The sequence below is a fragment of the Uranotaenia lowii genome, unplaced genomic scaffold (assembly GCF_029784155.1).
Source record: "Uranotaenia lowii strain MFRU-FL unplaced genomic scaffold, ASM2978415v1 HiC_scaffold_138, whole genome shotgun sequence".
Lineage (NCBI taxonomy): Eukaryota > Metazoa > Arthropoda > Insecta > Diptera > Culicidae > Uranotaenia > Uranotaenia lowii.
Window position 1 is genome coordinate 45571 of NW_026597388.1, and position 24498 is coordinate 70068.

General features: G+C 38.3%; 4 protein-coding genes across 4 annotated transcripts; 1 reads left to right on the plus strand and 3 right to left on the minus strand.

The window, feature by feature from the left end:
- Positions 1-6594: 6594 nt before the first annotated feature.
- Positions 6595-7776, minus strand: LOC129759315 (uncharacterized). Its single transcript, XM_055756721.1, has one exon. The coding sequence runs from the start codon at positions 7774-7776 to the stop codon at positions 6595-6597; it is 1182 nt and encodes a 393-aa protein (XP_055612696.1).
- Positions 7777-8575: 799 nt separating this feature from the next.
- On the minus strand, positions 8576-13754 carry LOC129759313 (protein RRP5 homolog). Its single transcript, XM_055756718.1, has 6 exons — positions 13487-13754; positions 12646-13416; positions 11054-12582; positions 10263-10924; positions 9073-10206; positions 8576-9014 (listed from the first exon to the last, which is right to left on the minus strand). Exons 1-6 carry the CDS (start codon positions 13577-13579, stop codon positions 8659-8661), a joined length of 4545 nt encoding a protein of 1514 aa, XP_055612693.1. The 5' UTR covers positions 13580-13754; the 3' UTR covers positions 8576-8658.
- A 2615-nt stretch (positions 13755-16369) lies between these two features.
- On the plus strand, positions 16370-20742 carry LOC129759312 (uncharacterized). Its single transcript, XM_055756717.1, has 3 exons — positions 16370-17025; positions 17086-17816; positions 17895-20742. The coding sequence occupies exons 1-3, from the start codon at positions 17013-17015 to the stop codon at positions 18774-18776; spliced, it is 1626 nt and encodes a 541-aa protein (XP_055612692.1). The 5' UTR covers positions 16370-17012; the 3' UTR covers positions 18777-20742.
- Positions 20743-21153: 411 nt separating this feature from the next.
- Positions 21154-24351, minus strand: LOC129759311 (zinc finger protein 271-like). Its single transcript, XM_055756716.1, has 6 exons — positions 24002-24351; positions 23138-23913; positions 22085-23054; positions 21940-22024; positions 21819-21873; positions 21154-21756 (listed from the first exon to the last, which is right to left on the minus strand). The coding sequence occupies exons 1-6, from the start codon at positions 24152-24154 to the stop codon at positions 21210-21212; spliced, it is 2586 nt and encodes an 861-aa protein (XP_055612691.1). The 5' UTR covers positions 24155-24351; the 3' UTR covers positions 21154-21209.
- Between the last annotated feature and the right edge of the window lie 147 nt (positions 24352-24498).

The window sequence follows — 24498 nt, forward strand, 5'->3', positions numbered from 1 at the left end:
AACGAAGGCTGGTTTACTTCAAGACTTCTGTACCGCGAAGGTATATATTTAATTGAATTTCTATTATCATGAAATGTAGTATAAAGTCATCCTTTATGTTCTTTTTTTATTTTATTTTTTTCATTAATTTATTTTTAATTTTTTTATTTTTTTTTTTATTTTTTTTTATTTTTTTTTTTATTTATTTATTTTTTATTTTTTTTATTTTATTATTTTTTTTTTTTTACCGCCTAGTTTAAAATTGTTGATGTCGTTATTTTGAGTAAGATTTTTTTCTCTACTAGAAGATCCGAGACTGTAGTCAAAACTTACACTGAACCTCAACATATTTATATGTACATCGTTGGAAAATTTCATTGACAATTCCAAAAATCGATAAAACACTTAAATAGTACAAGCTGTCAAAAGTTCTCAATATTTTAAAAACAAAATTGTTTTGACTTTTTCTCATTCGGAACCGATTTCTGATAACCCGGTAGAACACGTCAACTTTATTTTGAAATATTAAGAAACTAGAATAAATTATGAACACAATGAATCTAAAATCATCAAAATCGCTCAACATTTGCGGCCATAGGATCGCCAACAATCTACAGGTAAAATTTCCCCGATGCGGATATTTTGCGAATAGCTTTGGAGGCCCTTTTGTTCTCAAATAAATATTATTATTTTTATTATTATTTGGAGGCCCTAAACCGGCCCTGTGATCAATACACGGAATTCGTTTTGGTGTAGAAGTATTCAAGAGTTTACTGTGATTTGTGATCTTTTAAACACATCCATAATTCACGAATTAGGGCGACCATCAAGGTCCCTGCTCATTTTTCTATAACATGCTTGTTTGACTAGACTTTAATTTTATTTTTGTTTTATAATTTATTTATTTTTTTCACGAGTTCATCTTAATTCAAATATAAATCCCCTTACTAAACTTTACAACAAATGTTGGCAAATACGCCAACGCCTATTTCGAGATAAAAGTGTTTAGTTTTATAGCTCAAGCTCCCAGAAAAAAAATATTATTTTGTTTTCTTTATATCTCGAAAAACCATATATCATTCAGATACATTTGTACAATCAAAATTGAGGTAGAACTTCTTTTTCACCCTGTTGATAACTCGGTTTGTTTACTTTTACTACCGATTTGTTCGTAAATTTAGAAGAGATAATGTCATATTTTCTAGAATTTTTTTTATTATTATTATTATTATTATTTTTAAAATTTCCTGAAGCATTTAATCTCTTTTACCAACCTTAATTCGGTCCGTGTTCATACAAACACATAACGGTTCCTAGAACCCGTGCCAGCTGCTATCAGCTGCACCTCAATATCAACCCGATGGGTCCGTGTTTTATTAAACACATTAAGCGGACTTTAAATGTCCCGTGCCTGACTACGCAGCACATTCATCCCGACCAATATGGTCCGTGTTTTTTTAATAAACACATTAAGCGGACTTAAAATGTCCCGTGCCTGACTACGCAGCACATTCATCCCGACCAATGTGGTCCGTGTTTTTCCTAATAAACACATTAAGCGGACTCCTTAGGTCCCGTGCCAAGCACATTCAAAACAACCTTTGTAAGGTCCATGTTCCATAACATTTACCAACACCTTTTCAAGAATTCAAAAGCTATCCGTAGCTCGTTATTTTCCAGTCTTAAAGACCCGTGCAATGACAGCACATCCATCAATTCTAAACAAATTCTTCAATTTTTCTGATGATTTCCAAGCACAGTTTTTCTTTCTTTGTTATCAAATAGTTTAGTGCATAGAAATTTAAATTAGTTTGGCTTAATTCCGGCGAATTTCCAAATTGATATGAGTATCATATAAATGCAAAAAAATCAAGCTTTGCATTTCCGATGTTGCAAACTCTTATTTTCTATGAAACAACCTTCTGCTGGTAACTAACAAACATATCAAGTACTACTAAATTTTATTATTTTTTTATTATTATTTTTTTTTTTCAAAGCTGTTTGGTGCATCAAACAGAACGTTAATTTGAAAACACACTGATTGTTAACTGTTCAAATGTCAACAGAATTTCGTTCGTATTTTCTTTCTACAAGAATCCAACTACCTTCATATCCAAACACATTAAGGACCGCGTAGAAATCCAAACAGTATAACACCATATTTGGCATTCTGTATCCCGGAAACCACTGTACCAAATTCAGCGACTTACTATATCAGAGAGTAAGTTATTTCAAGTTAGATTTAGTAAAATATAATCTTATTGTTAAATGTAATAGGTATATTTGAGTAATTCTCATTAGTTTAACACATAATTAGCAAGCGAACAACGAGCCGTCTCTTATTAAGAAAATATCATCAAATTGTCCTAGCCTTCGCTGGCTGGATATTTTTTTTTTTTTTTTTTTTGGTTTACAAAATGTTACTTCACTCCCGTGTTCGAAATAGATAAGCGTTTGATTGCCATAATCAGATAAATCATGATAGTAAATGTCTGTCTATACTTACGGTTCCAAACAAAGAGTTTAATGAATTAAACAACTTTCCGTCAGAGATGAGATCGGGAAAACAATTTGTGACTGAATTGAATCGCATTCCAGAAAAGATTTCAAATTACCTTTTTTTTCGGGAAGTCCGGATTCCTCTTTACCTATTGTTAGATCCCATCCTCGTCGCCAGTTTGTGGTACTTCGGACTTACCAGAAATAAGTTACACAAAGATCCTCACTATTTTACTTGATGACCCAATCCTGCACTTGTTGTTATCCCGTCTGTCATCAATGTTGTTCTCCCATTCGACCATGGTATATCCACTACATCGATACAGTGGAGCCCGGTATCACATAATGTAAGCGGCCGTTCAGATACCACGTGGACAGAAAAGTGAGATTTTTGACCTCCTCCTCCCCCTCCGTGGACTAGCGTGGACATTTGGCAAACCCCTACCCCCCTCCCCGGATGTCCACGTGGACGGATTTGAAAAAGTTTTTTTTAAATACCTATAAGGCTGGAACAAATATCAATTTCTTCTTTTGTCACCCCCCCCCCCCCCTTCGAAATTTTCAAAAACCCGAAGGGGGAAATAAATAAAGTTTGAAGTATTTAATGTAAATTTCGAAAAAAAATTCAAGAATCCAAAAGATTACAAGACGAAAAAAACAAATTTTGGAAGATGGAAGTTATTCCACCTTTTGTATTCTTGATTTTATTGAATTTTTCGATAAAAAATTACATGTTTTTTATGTTTTGTGCAATGATATTCTATGCAACTTGGTTGCATACAAGCTTTCGTGCAATTTATTTGTTTTTCGCATTATTTTTTATTGTCCCCCCCCCCTCGCAATGTTCCAACTCCAAGTGACAAAAGAAGAATTTGAAATTTGTTCCGGCCTAATTTGACAGTTAGAAAACACCATTTTTTGCCTATTTGTTATTGAAATGGCTGATTTTGAAAAAACTGAATAATAATTCCCTCATAGAAAATAATTTTAAAAATTTTAAATTTCTAAATTATCATATTTATCACTTGTAGCTACCAAAGCTTAGTTCTTTTAGAAATGGGACAGTTACGAATGCGTGTATCCCAAAAACCTTTCGTTTGATCTAAAAACTTTCTATGAAGGAAATGAAGGTAATTTTATGATTATTCATGAAAAAATTTGAAAAAAATATGTATCGTTTTTTTGTAAGAATAAATTCTACTTTATTCTTGGTACCTCTCATCATCTAGCGCACACTTTTTTCAATCATGATGTTGATCAGTTTTTCAAACTAATACTTCGTCTAATCTGTATTTAGGTGGCTACACCCTCTTCCTTCAATTTCCGCTACTTTTTGGACCAATACTTCTCTTTTAAAACAAACTGAGGGCAATTTAGTGGATACAGATGTTTCGAAATTGACTAATTTGATTAATTTTAAGCCACTTTTTGAGCATTTTTAATGGAATTTCTGCTGGCAAAATCTGGCAATAACGAAGTAAAACCATCATGAGATTAAACTTAAAGTATAATCGGTTAGTATAGATCATACTTTGCGAAGGGTACATAAAAGATTACTCTTTTTAGGCTCTTAAAAACAGCGAAAACCATAGTTTTCGTTTTGAATATTGTTATTTGTTTCCACAGGAGCAGAATTTTGGCAAATCATAATATTTCATAAAAAATAACCAGCAAATACATACTTCAATATACTCGGGACCTTGCCACGAGCAGACATAGTATAGGACTCAACCGCTGGAATTTGTTTAAAAAAGTTCTGTCGTTCATCAGAAATCATCTGTCCCATAGCCTCGGAACCGGCTATACAGCGCGAGCTCTGGAACTTGCAAAAATTTAGTGTTTGAGGTGTGGTTTGAATGACTCATTACCAGACAACACTTTCAGCTTATCGGAGAAAAATTTTTTTTGGAAATTTCAGCGATCTACCCTTAGTTTTTCGCTTTTTTTTAAATTAAAAATGCTTGTATGAGACTTGACTTCCCTGATGACCCTTAGCCGAAGTTGCCGGTCATATGCTTCACTCCTATGCTTGATTTGAACTTTGTGGACATTTTTGACAGTATTTGCATACTTTTCCACCACTCACATACAGTAATTCTTCGAAAAATCAACGGTTTTGTCATCTATCAATTTGATTATGATGGATTTTGAATGAAACTGTGCAAAATTATTTTTTCCTTTTTCTCTTGCATCGTAAATATCTCAAAAACGCGTAATTTTTGAATTTTGAAAAAATAGGTCGGATAGTACTTTTTACAGGCAACAAATTGCTGCCAAAATTTTGAATGTCCGATTACTAGTAAACGAGCTATTAGCAAAAGAAAGTGTCCCATTTCTAAAAGAACTAAGCTTTAATTGTTCAAACTTAAACTGGAAAGCATTGAAATTTTATGATTTTGATTCAAACCTCTTAACATTTATTAACCTTTAGAAAATATTTTGAAAGTAAGTATGTCCACGTGAACATGACCCAAACCCCTACCTCCCTCTCCGTGGACAAGCGTGTACCTCATGTAACTTTTGAACTGACCTATAGAATTATTTTAAAATTTTGCACACGAGATTATTATTTCCCCCCTCTTACTAACCCAAAGTTAGGAAAAATACTCCCGGCACATAAAAACTTCATAAGTAAAATGCCTTAATAAAACCATTTGTAAAAAAAAAGATTATTATTTATCAAGGAACAGTCGGAGAGAATTTTGGCAATAAATAGCAGTTTGCTTATATATGGTTTATTGAAATTTGAAGTTAAAAAAAGTACAAAAAGTCTATTTGTTTTGAAATTTAGTTGTCATTCAGCCGTGCTCTGTGACACCTTAGTGAAAATCTGGCATGAGTTCAGAACAAAGTATACTTTTTTGTGTTTTTTTTCGAAAGTTTAAATAATATAGGTTTAAATTAAATAAAGTTTCCTGCAAAAAAAGTGAAAATGACCCAAAAGTCACCTGGGGCCTGGGACACACTTGCGTAGAACGGTAGTTAAATTGTATTTTTTTTTCCTTTTTTCTCAGGGATTTTAAATTCAGGGATTCAACCCGAATAAAAAAATATTATCTTACAATGAATTTGCACAAAAATTCATTTACAGTTTAGCTAACTACCGAACACAACGGAAAAAATAAAAAGAGCACAATTTTGGAGCAAAAATGTTGAAAAATTACAACATTTGGAAAAAAAAATCATGTTACCCTTATTCCACTGATTCATATACTGACATGACACTTAGAACATAAATCCAATAATTTTCTGTCTTATTTTGCCACCTATCATCAATATTGCGAACCTTGCATAAAAATTACCTATAGGAAAATTTTTTGGCCCGACGAAACTGCTTCCGAAAGAAAAGGAGGAATATAAGCCGTAAATATAATGATTTTTTCGAAAAAAAACAACGGCTCACCGAGAGGACTTGAACCCACAAACCCACAGATAATAATTTTTACGACTTAGGTTCGTCCTTTCATTAATTTTATGTTTCTCAAAAAAAATTGTATAACTTTGCAAATTTAATATTTTATGTTATTTTATGAAGTTTTATATTTTTCATGCCAAATGACCATTATGTCAAATAAGCATTATGCCGAATGGCATTATACCAAAATGGGTAGGACGCTAACGGCTAAGCTAAATATACCGATAGAAAAATGTTAGCTAATCTTCTCAACTGAATCAAAGCAATCGAAAGATTCTCTTCCTTCGACTTCTTTGATTCAGCAGAATTTTTCAACCCTGTAGGCTCACAACCAGGCTTGAAAATTGTCATTCATTCATATATGAACGGCTAAATTTTTTTTATTTTCCAAGAAAATAAGATCAGTGATGGATCATATCATGGTAGGAATATTCCGATAAGGTATACTATACTATTTACATTCACGTGATGTAAGTAAACTTCACGTAAGAGAAGAGTCGGCAGTCGGCAACCAAATGGAATATTTAAAAAGCGTCTAAAAACGCTTAAGTATCTCTATTTTCATATTTATACTCTGTTAGTTAGTGTTTGTCATAGTACAACATATTGAAAATTAGCTTGGCAAATTTTTTTTTTTTTTTTTTATTCATAAAGTATATTTAAGGCCAATTTACTTGTAACAAGTTTTTCTGTGCCGAGGATCATTTTTTTTTACTAAAACTAGAGGGTGGTTGGAAAGGGTTGGGAGAAGGAGGAGGAGGTTTGGAGGGTGTGGTGGTATTTGAGATTATCACTTCCCTTGATTGGGTACTGAGGTTCCGATTAGCTGTGACGCGAGAATCATCTTTGTCTATTGCCATATTCGATGATGCTTCAAGTGATGGATCCGAAGTCAGTCGTTTCCGGGGAGGGGAGACGGTGTTCAATTGTTCTGCTGGTGTAGATCGTTTCTGCTGCTGTGTCTGCTGCTGTTGTTGTTGTTGTTGTTCTTTTTCGGTTGTCCGGGCTGCTATCTTCGTTTTAATTTCTTTTGTTTTAATTTGAGGCTGGTCAGATTTTAAAATTTTCGCATATGTGTTGATATTGCTGATTTGCTGCGCCATTTTACGAGCTTCTGGTATTGTTATGTTCTTCTCTGTGGATATCTTAAGCACTGCAGTTTCAGCTGTCCAAATTGGGCAAGTACGACTGGATGCGGAGTGACCTTCTTCTTTGCAGTTGCCACAGTAGGGGTTTTCCTTACATTGCTGGCTATCGTGGTTTGTGGAACTACAGCGGTTACAGGCTAATGGTGCGGTGCATTTGCTTTTCGGATGACCATACTTTAGACACGTTCTACAGAGTAAAGGCAGTGGATAATAGAGCCGAGTACGAACTCGGAGAAGACCAAACTGAATAAATTCAGGTATTATCGTACTGCTTATGGTCAGTATAAGCGTGTTAGTGCCGACAATTTCAGTTGATGATTTTTTGGTGATTCTTCTTACTTCTATTATCCCTTGAGACGATAGTTCGGATAGTAAATCTTTATCTGACATACCTTCAACTTCTGGGCAAGTTACCACAAATTTGCGCTGGTTCAACCGGGGGTGGTATTCGATTTTTACAGGTGTACCATCCATTAATTTAGTCAGCTTGAACAGTTCTCTACCATGTTCCTTGTTACGCAGCTTTAGAACATACCAATTTTGATTCCTTTCGTAGAACGCACCTTCGACCTTGCAACGTTGTTCGACGGATCTACCAACAATAAAGGGATTCTTCGGGAGCACATGTCCATCAACTGCTTTTAGTACCAAATAATAAAGCCGACCGTGGAGGTTCTGTAAATCCATCCACTCCGGTACCGTTCTACCAGGGTGGTCCCCTGGCGACGGACTCATCACACCACTAACACTTTGAACTGAGATTCACAAAAGAGTTTTTTTTGCCTTTATCTTGCGAGAAGGGAAAAAACATCCGATCTCGCCCGAGGCTGAGAAGGAACTGCTAGCTTGGCAAATAAAGGTGCCAAAAATTGCACTGGCGATCTTGCTCATGGCCGATTTAAACCACAGTTTAAACCATCATGTCATGACCAAAATATTGGAGATCTCAATGATCAATAACATAATGGAAAATCGCTCTTTACCAAAACAATCATTCATAGCACGCTTTCATTTTTTTAAAGACATACACCGTCTTAGCCGATTTTGGCTCACAGACTGAATAAACGTGGACAACTTAAGATTAACATTTAACACCCAGTACCAAGAGGGGAATCGAATCCATGCCTCAGGTGGTCCATGCGATTACCGTGTCACCACGCTATCCACTCGGCCACCGAGACGTTCGAAAAAATCTTATCTTAAACATGTGAGAAAAAAAACTAGAGACCCAGTCACAATTTTAGCAAACTTTTGAAGTCGAATATCATTGTTTTTAACCGTAGCTACCGAAACCACAGCTACAAGAGGCCACCACCGGATCCCAATGGAAAACTGATATTGAAAAAAAACCCTTATAATACCTTTTTTCCCTTGTTTAAAGTTTTTTTTTAACTAAACCCTAAAAACCCTGCTCTACTAACTAGTGAAACGAAAACCCTCGGCACATTTAAACTTTGTATAAAAGTAAAAAGCCTTTAATGAACTAGTTATAAATAAACAAAAATCATTGTTTTTAAAACAAAATCATGTTGCGTCATTTTGAAATTATATAAACTTTATTCATATAATCAAATTTAATGTTTCAATTAAAATCATTTTTTAACCTACGTGTTCTTTCTATTCGGCCTTGTCGCCAGATATTCCATTCGCAGCCAGTTGCTGCTTAACGTAATCAGCTGCCATTTGTTTGATTCGGCGAACTGCTTCTCTTGTTCCGTGTTTCTCTTCGAAGTTTACGTACTTGGTGTAAAGAGTTTTCATGTTTCGCAACGGTAAACGTTGGTTAATGGCACGGTCTAATGTTTGCCGGGCCACATCCACCAAACCATCCTTGACCAACATATCTACATACTGGGACCATAGATCGGTTCGCTTCGGATACGATGTGAGCAGGTGCTCGAAGAGAATATGCGCTTCGTCCTGGTTTTCGTTGCGATTGTGTAGAAATGCAAATTTTACTATCAGCGGGATGTCTAAAAAAATACTAAGGTAAATACACTGCGAATTGAGAGAATGTTCCAGAAAACTTACGTTCTTTGTTTTCTAATGCTTTCAAAGCTTTCGCCAATAGGGGTTTAACTTTAACACGTTCTCCCATTTTATAGTAACAAGTAGCAACTAAGAACCACATTTCCGATTCTTTTCTGAATTTCTTTTGCAATATGTCAATGATTTCTGATACTTCGCTGTGTTTGCCACAATCAACCAAAATATCAACCACTTTTGAGTACACTTTGAAGGGATCATTGTACTGGATAGCCTCTACTAAAACTTCTTTAAACGTCTCCACAGTTTCATAGCGTAGTTCCAAATTCAGCAAAGCCAACCATACATTTAGTCGTTCACCTTCTTCGCGAAAATTTATAGCTTTAATAGCTCGACGAGCCACGGCCCTGGCCTTGTCGATTTCTGCCGACTCCATGTGAAACACCATGTAACGAATCCAAACGAGACTACTGTTAGGCTGCGCCAATACCAACCGATCAAATTGGTCTGGAGTATGTGGGTCTACCGAGGCGTCTGCTAGTTCTTCTTCGATTTTTCTGATTCGACTCTCTTCTTGCTTGAGCTTTTCGAACCGTTCCTTAGCGTTGAGACGTTTTTTGACAGGCATTTCGATCTGATCATCATCGCTGCTAGATTCGGATTCATATTTACGTTTTTGCTTATGCTGAGTTTTCCAGAACGATTCCGCTCCAGGAAGAGTTTCTTTCTTCGGTTTTTGGATTTTTCCTGTTTTTGTTGTCGGACCATCTTTAACCTCCTTCTTATCAGGCTTTTTGACTTCACTGTCTACTGACTGCTTTACAATTTGATTCATTTTGTTTTGTTTTTCGTGTTTGATTGAACCCGACTGCTGATTGCTTATAGAATTTTTAGCAGTCGGGCGCTTGGATAAAAAATACTTCTTATTGTCCTTCCTATTGAACATACCCATCAAGACATCATCCGTACCATCTAATTGACTAATCACGAATGGATCACGTTGTTTCAATTTTTTAACCATTGACTTTTTTTTGCGATTTTTCTTCTTGAGTGCCTTCGCTGCAGAAGCAATGCCCTTTGTCGGTAATGCAATATTTTTTCTTTTAGACTTGGTTGCCTTCTGTTTTTTCGAATCGCTTATTTTCACAGTGGAATCTTTCTGTGTTCCAACTACGTCGTCTAGAAAAAAATTTCAATTAATAAAAAAACATATTAATTCATACTACTGAATTCACCTTTGTCTATACCAGAATCACCTGAAAACTCTTCTTTGCTGTCTACTTCCCCAGGTTCTACGAAATCATCGGGTAACCAGCAATTTTTTTTCGTTGGCTCCTTTTCAGCTTTCAGTGAAGCCCTCAAATCTTTGTATCTTTCATATGTTTGTTCAGCTAACCCCTGCAATACACCGTCGTATGTTCGAAGGATCACAATTTCGGAAATTTCTTCTACAGCTATCGGATCGAAATCATTGTAATGACTTTTCACAGGCAGTATCACCAGCGGGCTATTGGTTTTTTTCAAACAACCCACGGCCACATAGTTGTTGGAGAATAATGTGACAAATTTGTATTTTTCGTCAACGTTCATGAAACCGGCGACATCTTCATCTGTCAGCTTGGACACATCCGTAATATGGTTCAAGTGCTTCTTGACAATGCAGACATGAACAAGTTGCTTTTCAACATCCACCCAAACGACACATGCATCCAACTCAGCACCTTTCGTGTACTCTCCTTCATGCTTAGGATCCTTCGTTGCGATTCCTTTTACAGAAGATTGTTCATTGCCGAGTTTAACAACCATTTTTTCACTGTCGTCGATGAAACTTTCCACCACGCAAGTCACCCTCTGGGCCAACGAATACTCGGCAAATGGCTTTCCAATAGCTTTAAATCTACAATAAAACCGGAAATAATTACATTCTGCTATTGTTAACATCTTTGAGTAGACATCCGTTACAATTAATCAAAATCAAGACGAAAGTTGTACATCTTCGTGACCTGCTGCATGTAACACTACTCACCTACTCAGTAGCTCCTTTATGTTGATAAGATAGGCTTGTGTGTAACGCAAAGGATCTTCTACACCATTGGAGCAAACATCCGTCAACTTCGGGGACACGACTAGGTAATCGCCCTTTGGATTCTGGATTCGTCTTATCACCTTGACCAGAACCACTTGACTCTCGTGCAGAGTGAACCGTTTATTGTCACTCGAGAAATCGCTTGCCTTGAAGGTGATCTTTTGAGGATAGTCCTTGAGGGCGAGTCGAAAATGTGCCTTGGTTTGTTGTATCGTTCCCATGGAATCCTCATTGTAGGCCCTCAAAATTTGTCCCAGACGTACGTCCTTTAGCTCGTTGCTTTTAGTTCGGAAATATTCCACATCCCGAAAGCTGTAGACGTTTTCCTTTACTTTTACAACACGTAGGTTTTGTTTTTCTCTCAGAACATTCTGGAAGATGGAATTATGCTCGGGAAAATCAGAGTATAGCTCAGGAGGTATAACACCAGTTTCATTTTCTTTAACCAGATGTATATCAGCACCGGTGGCAAAGATGCCGGTGATAGTTCCGGTTGTAATTCGATTACCTTGTTTAAAGTTATCAGTTAAAGGAAGCGCTAGGCTTATTTTGGAACCATTCTCAGATACCTCGTGAACAGTGAAAACACAAGCCATACCCGGCTTGAGGGTTGCTATTTTGTCTTGATCTTGCGGAACCGTTCGAATGTACTTGAAAAGGATTGCCTTTATCTTATTGCAGAAAACTATGATGAAATACTTTTCACTTTCGTTTATGACGATGCCAAGAGCTTTCTGTCCTGGTTGAAGGTTTTCTCTCTCCGTGACTAGACTAGCGGATTTCTTGAGGAATTCCTTGTGATTGGTAAATTGAGCCGTTTGCTTCTCGGTTTCAAATGCAATCAAACGAAGTTTAATTGTCTGATTTACCTGGTACGGCTTTGTGGGAGCAAAATTATGCGATGATAAGGATCCCTTTATATTATCCAGCGATACCAGATAGCCACGTTTATTGTCCAACACTTTGGTTACTCGACACTCGTACATGTCTCCAACTTTCAAGTCATTCTGAGAGTAGAATTTGCTGGTAATGATTTTCTCGTCATCCGTGACAATTAAAGTTCTATCAAAAACTTCATATCGTATAATCCGTACTTTATGTGTTGATCCAACCGTATATTTAGCCATCACAATCTGTTCGTCGTAATTTTCCTTAAACTGACTCTTCAAAATGTAGCTTGGTAACAAAGCTTTGTGCTTTTTACCTATCTGGAACCACACGCCAGAACTGGCCTTGTTTAAAACTTTGGCGTCTTCAATAACGGTACCAAAAGCTATGGGTTCAGTAGTTGATACTTTGTTATTATCAAATCCGGCCAGTGTGAGGAATACATGCTTGGTCATAGGCATAATATAAAGAACTTTTGCTTGCAATCTTTTGAAAAGTTCATAGTTATTTGTTTTGGACAAAGGTTTTTCTAGCATATTTTCGTTAACGAAAGCCGGAACAGTATCATCGAAAAGGGTGCCCTTGAAAGGAAAAATCTCGTTTAAAATTTTTGTTAAATTTTGTGGTTCTCAGAATGAATTTACCTGTAGTCCATTGGGAAGTAGAGAACTGATTGTAAATGGAATCACGCATCCAGGAACAACTGCGTCCAAGTTTACTTCCCCAATTTCCAGTTTCCTAGCTTCACCTGGTTTGAAAGCCTTCAATACTACTACGGCAGATCCTTTAGCATGTGTTATCTTGACAATTGAACAAAACAAGTTTGCCCCGACATCGATTCTGTTATTCTGAATATTCTCGGTCGGCAGAAATGCCCTAACATTTTTTATCCCAACATCCATTTGGTACCCATGATCTTCTTCTTCCTGTATAGTGGCACATAACACCAAACCCACCACTAAGCTTTGTGGATTGAATTCGCTATGCAATTCCGAGGGATCCAAAGTCAACACGAATCGTTTAAGGTCTGTTTGTTTGGCTTTAATTTTAACATAAATCAAATCTCCGGGCTCATAAAGTTCTTGTAATGAGGGACAACTTTTTTCATCCATTATTTCCTTGTTTTGCAACATCCCTTGTAGGCGCTCAGAGTAGGCTGCCGAAATGGCAGTTATGTTAACGGTTCCAAACAGTCGCCCAGGAAGCGATACGACCAGTTCCATTTTGTTGACTCGATAAATGCATCCCAGAACTAGCATACCTTCTTGAGCCGTTCGGAAAGTTAACGGAGAAGCATTAACGCTTTGCTCAATTTGCTCCTTGTTGTCTTCCATTTGCGCCAAACGAGCCTGTTGGCGTTCCCGTTGTCGCGGTTTTTGCTGTTTCTCGTCATTGGCGGTTGAGGCTCCATATTCCTGAGTTTTGTAAACATCGTCATTTAGTTCAATCGATAGGATTATCAATCTAAAAAAAATATCTTTTTACCGCTTTGTTTTTCTTGGACTTTTTCTTCGGCTGTTGCTCTAGATGATCTTCTGCTTTACGACCGCGTGGGAATGAGGGTTCTATGTAAACCATTCTTTGATATCGAACAAAATATTTAAATAAAACTTGGTGTTTAACAAATTATAAATTCTGGTTTTATTTCACTCTCGAGGAAAGATAAAATTTAAAAGCTTTTCCAGTAAAACTGTCGATAAACAGCTAGCACGTGTGAAAAACAGTGCTTAAAATTTTATTTTGACAGCCCCGCATATACATAAAACAGGGTCGAACTCAAGGAGAAGATTCCAACACTGTTAAATTAAATCAATAAGTTTTCAAATTATATTAGCCACACGCCTAAAATATAAAGGTTGTGTGTGCATAAGTTATTAAGTATTATCAGTAGTTTACTGACATTCAAATCCACTTAGGCGACTTCAACGCAAAGATTGGCTCCGATAATCAGGACCTTGAGCGCATCATGGGGCGCCATGGCCTAGGACAGATGAGCGAAAATGGAGAGCTGTTTGTAGAATTTTGTGGCAACAACAACATGGTGATCGGTGGATCGCTCTTCCCCCATCGACCAGCACATAAGGTCACTTATGGGTATCCCGAGATGGCCGAACAGAAAATCAAATTGACCACATCTGCATCAGCCGAAAATGGAGAAGGAGCCTTCTTGATGTCCGCAACAAGCGAAGCGCAGACATTGCATCTGACCATCACCTCGTCCTTGGCGAGATACGACTGAGAGTTGCGCGTGTCCAACGGCGCGAGGAGAAGATCGGGTGTCGATACGACGTCCGCCGGTTGGAGAATCCAGAGGTGAAAAGGGCATACGTTGAACAGCTAGAATCCCGAGCCTCGGAGCTGCCGACAGACGGAACAGTCGAAGAACAGTGGTGTGGAATCAAGAATGCCTTTATCACGACGAGCCATGGTACTCTCGGTAAAGTTTGTGGAAGACGAAGTGAATGGATGTCGGATGAAACCTGGAGGATGATCGATGATCGGAGAAAGGCGAAAGTCGGAATTGAGGAGGCATGTACCGGGTCAGCCAAAGCAGCCGCCCGCTTACGATATGCGGAGCTGGAAAAGGCAGTTAAACGAGCTTGTAGACGAGACAAGAGAGCCTGGACAAACTCCCTAGCCGAAGAGGGAGAAAGAGCCGCCGCCATTGGAGATATCCGATTATTATATGATATTTCTCGCCGCCTTAGTGGTGCAAGGACTAATGCAAGAATGCCGCTGAAAAACCGAGCAGGTCAGCTGCTGACAGATCGAACAGATCAGCTCAAGCGTTGGACTGAGCATTTTGATCAACTTTTCCGAGTTACAAATAGCAATGGCCAACAGAACCCGCAGCTCGAGGCGCCCACAGTAAGTCGCATTAATGGCGTCAACTCGGAAGCGCCCTCGCTGGCTGAAATAGAAGCGGAGATCAAGAACATGAAATCCAACAAAGCGCCTGGAATCGATTGCATTCCTGCTGAAATGCTCAAAGCCGACCCTGCCTTGTCAGCACAAATGTTGCACCGTCTTTTCGCTGACATTTGGGATACTGCAACATTCCCGGCCGACTGGATGCAGGGTATCCTCGTAAAGGTCCCAAAGAAAGGAGACCTAACAGAGTGCGGTAACTGGCGTGGCATAACTTCGATCTGTACAACCCTCAAAGTACTCTGCAAAGTGATCCTGAACAGGATCCAGGAGAAAATCGACGCTACACTCCGACGGCAACAAGCTGGATTCCGATCCGGACGATCATGTGTGGACCACATCACAACGCTACGAATAATACTGGAACAAATCAACGAATTCCAGGACTCTCTTCTGCTGGTGTTCGTTGATTTCGAAAAAGCATTTGACCGACTGAACCACGAAAACATCTGGGCTGCTCTTAGACGAAGAGGGGTCCCAGAGAAACTAGTCCATCTCATCGAAGCACAGTACGAGGCATTTTCGTGCAAGGTCTTGCACGACGGTGTCTTGTCCGAACCAATCCCGGTAACTGCTGGAGTGAGACAAGGATGTATTTTATCACCGCTACTTTTTCTCATCGTAATGGATGAGATCTTGACTGGATCGATTGACTGTAGACCAAACCGAGGATTGCCGTGGAATCCTTCAACCATGGAGCAACTGAACGACCTTGACCTGGCAGACGATATTGTTTTGCTCGCCCAAACACAACAAGACATGCAGAGCAAACTCGATGACCTCACCGAAAGCTCCAAGGCAGCAGGTCTCAAAATCAATGTCGGAAAGACCAAGTCGATGGAAATCAATACAGGAAATCGTTCCAATTTCGTGGTAGCTGGACAACAGGTTGAGACAGTGGAGTGCTTCCAGTATCTTGGTAGCCAGATTACGCCTGATGGTGGTACCAAGAAGGACATCGAAACCCGGATCAGAAAAGCCCGATTTGCGTTTGCGAGTCTCCGAATCATCTGGCGGTCACGCCAGATCTCTCTACGAACTAAGATCCGAATCTTCAACTCAAACGTTAAATCCGTATTGCTGTACGGGTGTGAGACTTGGTGCACATATGCGGTGACGACGCGAAAACTGCAAGTTTTTGTGAATCGGTGCCTGCGGAACATCATCCGCGCTTGGTGGCCTGGCAACTGGATCTCAAACGTTGAACTTCATCGCCGATGTCATCAAAAGGCGCTAGAAATCGAGATTCGAGAACGTAAGTGGAGATGGATTGGGCACACGCTGCGAAGAGATGAAAACGAGATTTGCAGAGAGGCGCTTGACTGGAATCCAGATGGGCATCGAAGAAGAGGCAGGCCCAAAAGCTCGTGGCGGCGAAGTCTAGCCGCTGAAATCCGCACAGTTGACGAGAACCTTGGCTGGCAGCAAGTGAAGACGCTGGCTCCGGATCGCCAGCAGTGGAGATCTTTTATCTCAGCCCTATGCGCCGGTCAATCGGCGCTGGACCCTTAGGTAGGTAGGTAGGTAGTTTACTATACTTTTTACTTTTTTTTATTAAGTTAGTTCGGTTCCCTTAAACGAAATGAAATCAAATTGAATTGTTAATACATATGATCAGATTATTTCTTTCATCATGACTCCAATTGAAAGTACATATAAGCTGAAAAAGGATTCTGATATCTGTTAGAGCTGGTTAAGACAAGAGCAATCTATTTTTATCGTTCAATTGTATGATTCCTGGGTATAAGCAGCGTTACTCATTTTTTGCGTAAAATAATAAAAAATAATTGATTCGAAAATGTATTGCTTTTAATACATTTTTTGTGTAACGCTAGCGTTCGTGATCTTTCATGCAAGAATGCCAAAACATGTGCGTTGAAGAGGCGCATGTTGAATGGTAATCTTTCATTGTGCTATTAGTCCTCATGTGTTTTTAAGTGGATTTTCTAAAGTTTAATTTGGAGAAAAACTTATTATTTTCAAAGCAAAACGCTTTTCCAGTTGCTAGCATCGCCGGATTTATTTGGAACGTTGCCTGTACCTAAGTTCCTGGTGTATTTAGTCCATTTTGATCTCCAATACAATGTCCGATGATGGTAAGGTTCAATTTTATGAGAGTCGATAAGAAACAAAACTAAAATTAAACATTGATTTAGATTGTCCACCTCCTCTGTGCGAAATGGAAACAGGAGATTCAAACGGCGAAGAAGACGATGCCGATGAGTGGGAAGTTGCGGAAGAACAAAACGAACCGGTGAAGTGTTTGTTCTGTACGCAAATTACTCCTACAATGACCACAGCAATTCGTCATGCTAAAGAACAACACGATTTCGATCTGGGAGAAATTCGTCGCCGCTTTCATCTGGATGAGTATTCCTACATTAAAATGATCAATTATATCCGGATCGAGCAACCGGAACCAGCAATTTTCAAAAAAGGAGCTGTTATTTTTTGGTCCGATGATAAGTATCTGAAACCGGTAGAAAATGAAACGTGGCTAATGTTCGACTTAGATGAGCTGGATGAAATTTTGTTAAATGGCAATAGCAGTCTCGGCACGAAAGACAATGGGAACGATATTGGGGAAACTATGACGTTAACCACGGATCAGTACCGGAAGCTGCAGGGCATCATCAACGATTTGACGGCTCAGTTGAGAGAGAAGGAAAGCCTGTTGCAGCATGCTGCCAGCGATATAGAAAAAATGAAAGAAAGTTTCCGGAATTTGCTGGAAAACCAGGGTGATGCGAAAGGGAAAACGCGAGATGATAAAGTTGCACAGATACGGGAGGAATTGAGACACTGTGTTAGCACCGTCGCCGTCGAAGACGATCAAGAATATTTCAATACATATTCCCATTACAGCATTCATCATGATATGCTCAGCGTAAGTATTCGCAAACTGTTTAAGTAATAAACGTGGGTACTCTTTATCAGATGAGATCCTAATGTTTCCAATTTGCAGGATTATGTGCGTACTGCAAGTTACCGAGATGCCATTCTCAACAACAGCGATATCATACGTGATAAAGTTGTGCTAGATTTAGGCTGCGGAACGGCCATCCTTTCGATGTTTGCGGCTAAAGCAGGAGCAAAAGAAGTTATAGCGGTTGACCAATCTGACATCATCTATCAGGCAATGTCCATAGTTCGGAAAAACGACATGGAAAGCATTAAATTTGTTAAGGGAAGATTGGAGGATAGCGAGTTACCCGTACAAAAGGTGGACATTATTGTGTCCGAATGGATGGGCTACTTCTTATTGTTTGAAGGAATGATGGATAGTGTTATTTATGCACGAAAACAATACTTGAAAGAAGGTGGTTTTATTCTGCCAAACAGATGCAATATTAGCCTTGCAGGATATGGTGATGTGGAACGGCACGAAGAATTCATCGGTTTCTGGAAGAACGTTTACGGATTCGATATGTCATGTATGCAGAGTAATGTTCTGCGAGAAGCAACAGTCGAATCATGCAAACCGGAACACGTTATTACCAATGCTAATATTATTGCCAACTTTGACTTGATGGAAGTAGATATAGATTGTCCTAATTTTAGTTATGATTTTGAACTCATCGCAAAACGAAATTGCACACTCACAGCTCTAGTTGGATATTTCGATACATTCTTTGAATTGCCGGAGCACGTCGAATTTTCTACTTCACCTTATACAAAACCAACTCACTGGAAACAAACTTTATTTTACGTTGAAAAACCAATCCCTCTAAAAGAAGGACAAGTTATCAAAGGGAAGTTCATTTGTAGACGGGATTCCAAGGACGCCCGATCATTATTCATCACTATCGAGTACTTTGGTAAGGTACTAAAATATACCCTCAACTAGCAGGTTGGGATTCTCATCCTGCTCAAGTAAAGACAAAATAAGACCAACACACAGCTTTAAGCATTACTATGAGCTTGTTACAGAAGGAAAACAAAAGATTTCACTTATTAAGATAAAGAAAGTTTAGAAAACTAACGAAAGGTGGTTGTGAATCATGAAACAGCAGTTTGAAAGGCAACACAATCATACTGCCTTGTGGAAAACATACTTTCCTCCAAATCGTTCTATTGCTTTAATTTTGTACCTAGCTCTAACGATATTTTTCACAACGTTTTCAAAACTCCTTGACCAACCAGTTTGTCATATACCTACCTACTTTCTTTATACGACTCTCTTTACTACCTGCTACACACAAATCTATAGGAGACAATCAGTTTCGATCCATTCATAGTGAACAAAAATAAGTAGAAATTTCAAGCACGCTTAGTGCCTAGGCGTTGTTATTGAATATTTAAAAAAAATCCAACAAATGCAGATTTTTAGAACAGTTAATTGATTCTGTAGGCATTTGTTCTAAAGTAGATTAGGATTAAAAACAAAGGATATCGCCTGGGGCGTCCATAAAAGGAAAGCTTTAATTTAGGAAAATGTTCTAATTTTTTGTACATCCAAAATAAACCTTCTCCAATGGATATAAATGACGTAAACCATAATTTTGCAAATGTCGCAACGCATCGTATCGTATTTATGATGATTATACAGAAGATAAAAAAAATGCAAATCAATGAACTTCCAAACATTTGAAATGATAAGTATTGAATAAAAAAATACATAAACAATATTACTCTCCCAATGTTTGTAGCATATAGGTGACATTTTGATGAAAATAATACAGAATTTTAATGTTCGAAATGATACTGGACGAGTTTTAACGGAAAATTTTATAATAAAAAAAAAACAAACACACACAATAAATTTTGCATATCGTAAATCGAATTGGCTTGGGCAACTACCCGAAGGATACATATAAAAAAATAATGCTAATTAATCCAAACTAATCTAACTAGAATAGTTCGTTGCACAAATGTTGATAGCATTTAACTTTGAAAGGCATTCTATCACTACAAGTTCAAGAGGTTGGGGAGTATCTTCCGGGGTAACTGGTATTAGCATACATCGCATGGTAAACATCAGAAAACATATTCAAATGGAATTTTTAATGATTTTACATTTCCCAAAATAATTCATTCAAAATCTGGAAACGTAATTTTCTATTCTCTTTTGTTTTCATTTATTTAAAGGGCAACGTTGTCATTCCTTTCGCTATATTAAATATCACTCAAATTCGTTTTTTTTTCTTTTGTGTAGGTATAAAGTAATACCAGTTCGACTTTTCACTTGATACCCAGGAAAATATTTAAAGTACATTTTAATAACAATTAGGATGTTAACTATAAAAAAAATCATTAAATAATCGCAACGAATATAGATACCACTAAGATATCTTACTCAATAATGTTCTGCTATACCTGTGCTTAAAAACGTCAAACTAAACTCGCTGTGCTTATATTTTATATAATCTGTCTAGTTGTGATCTATACGTCTCATTGAAGAACTATAGGAATTCAAGAGCTCCTCTGAGCCTTTATTATAAAAGCTATTCGAAAACACAACCAAAATGCTTACTAATACGAAAACTTAAATCACTATAGAAATAAGGGATATCAGAATTTCAACTCAATATAATTTAAATGACTAACCTTCAAGAAACAAAACAAATCTTCGATTGACATGCGTTTGTATTGGGAAACATCCATCCGTGGTAAAGTTCGAAACAATTTCGTCCGTTAAAAAAAAATGCAATAAATCTCGAACCAGCTTCGTTTTAGTTGATCAGTTATCTCCGATGTATTTGAAAAAGCGAAAAAATAAATTTTGATTTTAATCATGTTGTGAACTGTTGAGCGCCTAATATGCTGGGATGGTCAACTGTAATTCATTTTAACTTTACAGGATAAACATATTACAAGACATTAATAAAAAAAATTTCCGTATTCATTTTCAAGTTTTTTTTTCTTACTGGAATGATGACCCAATATCACGAAGATCTTCGTTTCTTTTTCTGTACGTTGCTGATCTAAAAACCTTATTAAATTTTTTGTTTATCTCATTGAATTGTACTGTAAAATTAAGGCAAAATAGGGAAAATTTAAAAAAGTTAAACGGTGCGAGTCTGCGAAATCGATGAAGCAAAGCTCTCATATGCCGATAATATTCTATAGACTCAGTATCTCGGCCATTCGGTGAAATCCATTCAAACGCATGAGAAGAATGCTTATCAACTTCAAAAGATACATTCGGGAATCCTTTGCAACTTGCAAAACAGAGGAGTTTTACTCAAAATGTAGAGAAAAGCGTTTTTAAACGTAAACGTAAGTTTAAAAGGATGCAGGGTTTATTATTGTTTGTGATAAATTCTTATATATTCTACCGTTATTGCTGACTAAAACTTTGTGAAAACAATCCCGAAGGAGGAAGTTCGTAGTTCGGCAAGACAAAAGGTAGCGGAACGTAGCCTGGTTGATGCAGACCGGCCATCGAAAACCGCCCGGTCGAACTGCCCTCAACCGGTGACGTTGGAGTGGAATCCTGCTCAGCTGGCGATGTCTTTGTTTCGACCGGTAGTTGATCGGAACGGCTGGCAGCAGCAGATGCTGCCTTTTTGCGAAATTTAACTGGTTTAACAAGTTTTGCCGTGCTGTCGGATTTATTGCCTGATTTATCGAGAGGTAGTGAGTTGCCTAATACTCCCACCCGGTTGGGATTGTTTACGCTTATGCTGGCGAAGCGTTCAGGCTGTTGACTTCCGTCGTCCATGTGCCCCGTAACACGTTGATGAGCTTTGAGGGCCGTTCCTTGGATGAAGCGTTCGTTACAGACACCGCATACATAAGGCTTTTCGCCCGTGTGCCGTCGAATGTGTAGGGTCAGATCGTTCGATTGCGTGAAGGAACGGTCGCAGTAAGTGCATGCATAGGGTCTGAAATGTTGAAATTCCATAATTATGATAAACTTTTAATGAGATCGGAGTTAAATAGTTACCTAGACCCCGTATGTATCCGCATATGTCGAACAAGTTTGTTTGATCTAGAAAACCCTGCAAAGAAAAGTTTAAGCACAATTCTAACTCGAACAACAAACAAACAAATATTTTAAAAATTACCTTTGCCACATATGGTACAGAGACACGGTTTTTCACCTGTATGTGTCCTACGGTGGCATTGTAGATCCGAAGATCGCGGGAAACCCTATAAATATAAATCGATTTTCCAAAAAAAATATTTAAAAAATAAATAATAATCGATTACCTTATCACAAATGTCGCACTTGTACGGCTTATCACCGGTGTGACGCCGCATGTGCACAATCAAATTGGATGAGTTCGAGAAGCCCCGACCGCAGTATACGCATAGCTGCGGCTGTTTGTTGTCCACTTCTTCCGGATCCTTGTTATGTATTTTCATGTGCGATCGGAGGTTGTCCTTCCGATTGAACTTTTTGTGACACTGTACGCATTCGAATTTTTTCTCCGAAGGCATATGAATCTTGACATGTCGTTCCAGGTGTTCCAAACGCTGGAAACCTTTTTGACAAATGTGACAGATGTGAGCTTTGGATTTGTCGGCTACCGTAGGACGATATTCGGTCAGTAGTTTGAGTGGCCGCGAGGGTTTGTGCATGGATTGAGCATGTTTATTCAAACTGGTTTGCCACATAAACTTCTGATTACAGAATGTGCAGATGAATTTTTTGGTAGTATTCTCACACTGGTGTTTAAGATGCCGCATTAGTAAAACACTGTTGGGAAAACTACGAGGACAATGCAAACAGTTCATTAACTCATTTCCGTTATGTCGTTCTGCGGCGTGTTTCATAATGAGTCTCATACGGGGGAAAATTTGATTGCAAATTTCACAAATATGTTTCCTTCGAGTGAGGTCATCATCATTGGGCTCATCCGCGTCAGAATCTGAATCACTCAGTTGTTTTTCTTCCCCATCGGCTTCCACGATCTGGTAGAACCTGTAAAGCTCACCTTTGCACACCTGCTGCACCAAATGTTCGAGATAGTTGTCAACCACATAGCCCTCCTCGAATAAGTACGGTTTGGAGTGTATGTTCAGATCAGCGAAAGTTTTCGAATCACAGTGTGTTTTGAGGTGCATTCGTAAATCGAAAATTCGGTTGAAATTAGCATCACAAATCTTACACAGGATTTCGGTTGTAGGTTTCTCCTCTTCAATGGTTTCTGGAACGCGTTCTGGTTTCGTCTTTGACCTGGAAAATGAAAACAATAAACAATATTGTTTCTAAGTTTCAAAAATTCAACACCATTTTCAATCAATAATTTTGATACTCACTTCGGAGGAATTAGTTCCTCTGCTGGATGACTTTCCTCCATATGCGCCTTATAATCCGCGTAGTAGATAGAGGCATACCGTTTATCGCAATGGGAACATCGAATTTCATCCTCGTGAACCTTCATATGCCTTCCCAGATGGTAGTTTGTACTAAACATGCGCTGGCATTTGGGGCATTCTTTTTTGTTCGGATTGTGCTTTTTGCGCATATGATTCGCGATACTACGGCGGCGACTAAACGATGCATTGCAAAACGAGCACTGGAAGCTTCCATCCTGCAGTCTACTGTAGCTATGACCTTCATCGTTCTTTTTCTCCATCTTAATTCGTCTGCTTGTGCTCAACTCTTGATAGTCCTCATCGCTACTGTCCTGAGCATACTTGTCTCCATCGTCATAATCATCGTCCGATTTGATGGTTTCTAAAACTTCCGGTTTATAGACGTCAACCTTAATGAACTCATCTTCCCGAATCTCCTCGATAATGCTTTCATCGATACGCATATCGTCGTGTTTCGACTGGATTGCCGTCACAAAGCATTTCTCCTCGATCAAAGGGTCCGAATCGATAAACGCGATATCAGGTTTCACTTCGAACAACTCCATGCTCACTGGTTGTCCACTGACACCGACAGCCGATTCCAGGCGCCTGCGGGTCAAATATTCACGTAGCATCACATCGCTTTGTTCGTAGCGCTTCCTGAAGTTATAGGCCGTTGTTATTTCCTCCACACAGCCGGTGCAGATATTTCTGGGCATATCATCGCTTATCGATATCTTTAAACAGAAAAAGGAAATATCGGTAGCAAATTTATTTTGTACTTATAAACTTATTCGACTTTTATTTCTTTTCAACTATCATCACCTGAATTTGAGTGCAGCTGGTAAGCATTTCTCGCAACGGCACCCCTGACGCTGAAGACGAGCCAAAGATTGGAAGCAAGCGTGTGGCATCCTTCCGGCAGGAACGGCAAATTCTGGTCAGATCGTAATCTATGTTCATATCCATAACTTCCATGGTGAACAGCACTTTACGATTCACTTTTGTTTTAACTTTAAAAGTGCAAAGATCTCGCAACGAACAGGGATCATTAATGAAGTTTGATAATTTGAGAACACAATAAAGGGAGATTCAAGCCATAATATTACATTTTTTTCAAAATATTTTTTGAATAACAATCACAAAAATTCAAGCCAAGCCAGGCCAATCGAGAATGTTGTTTTATTTTTTTTGTTTTGTTTAATGAAATACACACTACCGTTTTTTGAATCACATCAGCACAAAAATTTTTGTGCAATGCCTCGCGGGAGCTCGCTAAAAAGAAAAACTTAGTCAAATATTTCGATTTATAACGGTTTTTA

What these genes read in the sequence shown, in the direction of transcription:
- LOC129759311 (XM_055756716.1), bottom strand. Translation starts at nt 24,154, where the DNA reads ATGGAAGTTATGGATATGAACATAGATTACGATCTGACCAGAATTTGC. An exon ending in AGTGCGACATTTGTGATAAG is followed by an intron (nt 22,025 to 22,084) that starts GTAATCGATTAT and finishes TTATATTTATAG; the next exon opens with GGTTTCCCGCGATCTTCGGA. An exon ending in CGGATACATACGGGGTCTAG is followed by an intron (nt 21,757 to 21,818) that starts GTAACTATTTAA and finishes TCAACATTTCAG; the next exon opens with ACCCTATGCATGCACTTACT.
- LOC129759313 (XM_055756718.1), bottom strand. Translation starts at nt 13,579, where the DNA reads ATGGTTTACATAGAACCCTCATTCCCACGCGGTCGTAAAGCAGAAGAT. An exon ending in AGTCCAAGAAAAACAAAGCG is followed by an intron (nt 13,417 to 13,486) that starts GTAAAAAGATAT and finishes TACAAAACTCAG; the next exon opens with GAATATGGAGCCTCAACCGC. An exon ending in ATAAAGGAGCTACTGAGTAG is followed by an intron (nt 10,925 to 11,053) that starts GTGAGTAGTGTT and finishes GTTTTATTGTAG; the next exon opens with ATTTAAAGCTATTGGAAAGC.
- LOC129759315 (XM_055756721.1), bottom strand. Translation starts at nt 7,776, where the DNA reads ATGAGTCCGTCGCCAGGGGACCACCCTGGTAGAACGGTACCGGAGTGG.
- LOC129759312 (XM_055756717.1), top strand. An exon ending in TTCATCATGATATGCTCAGC is followed by an intron (nt 17,817 to 17,894) that starts GTAAGTATTCGC and finishes TCCAATTTGCAG; the next exon opens with GATTATGTGCGTACTGCAAG.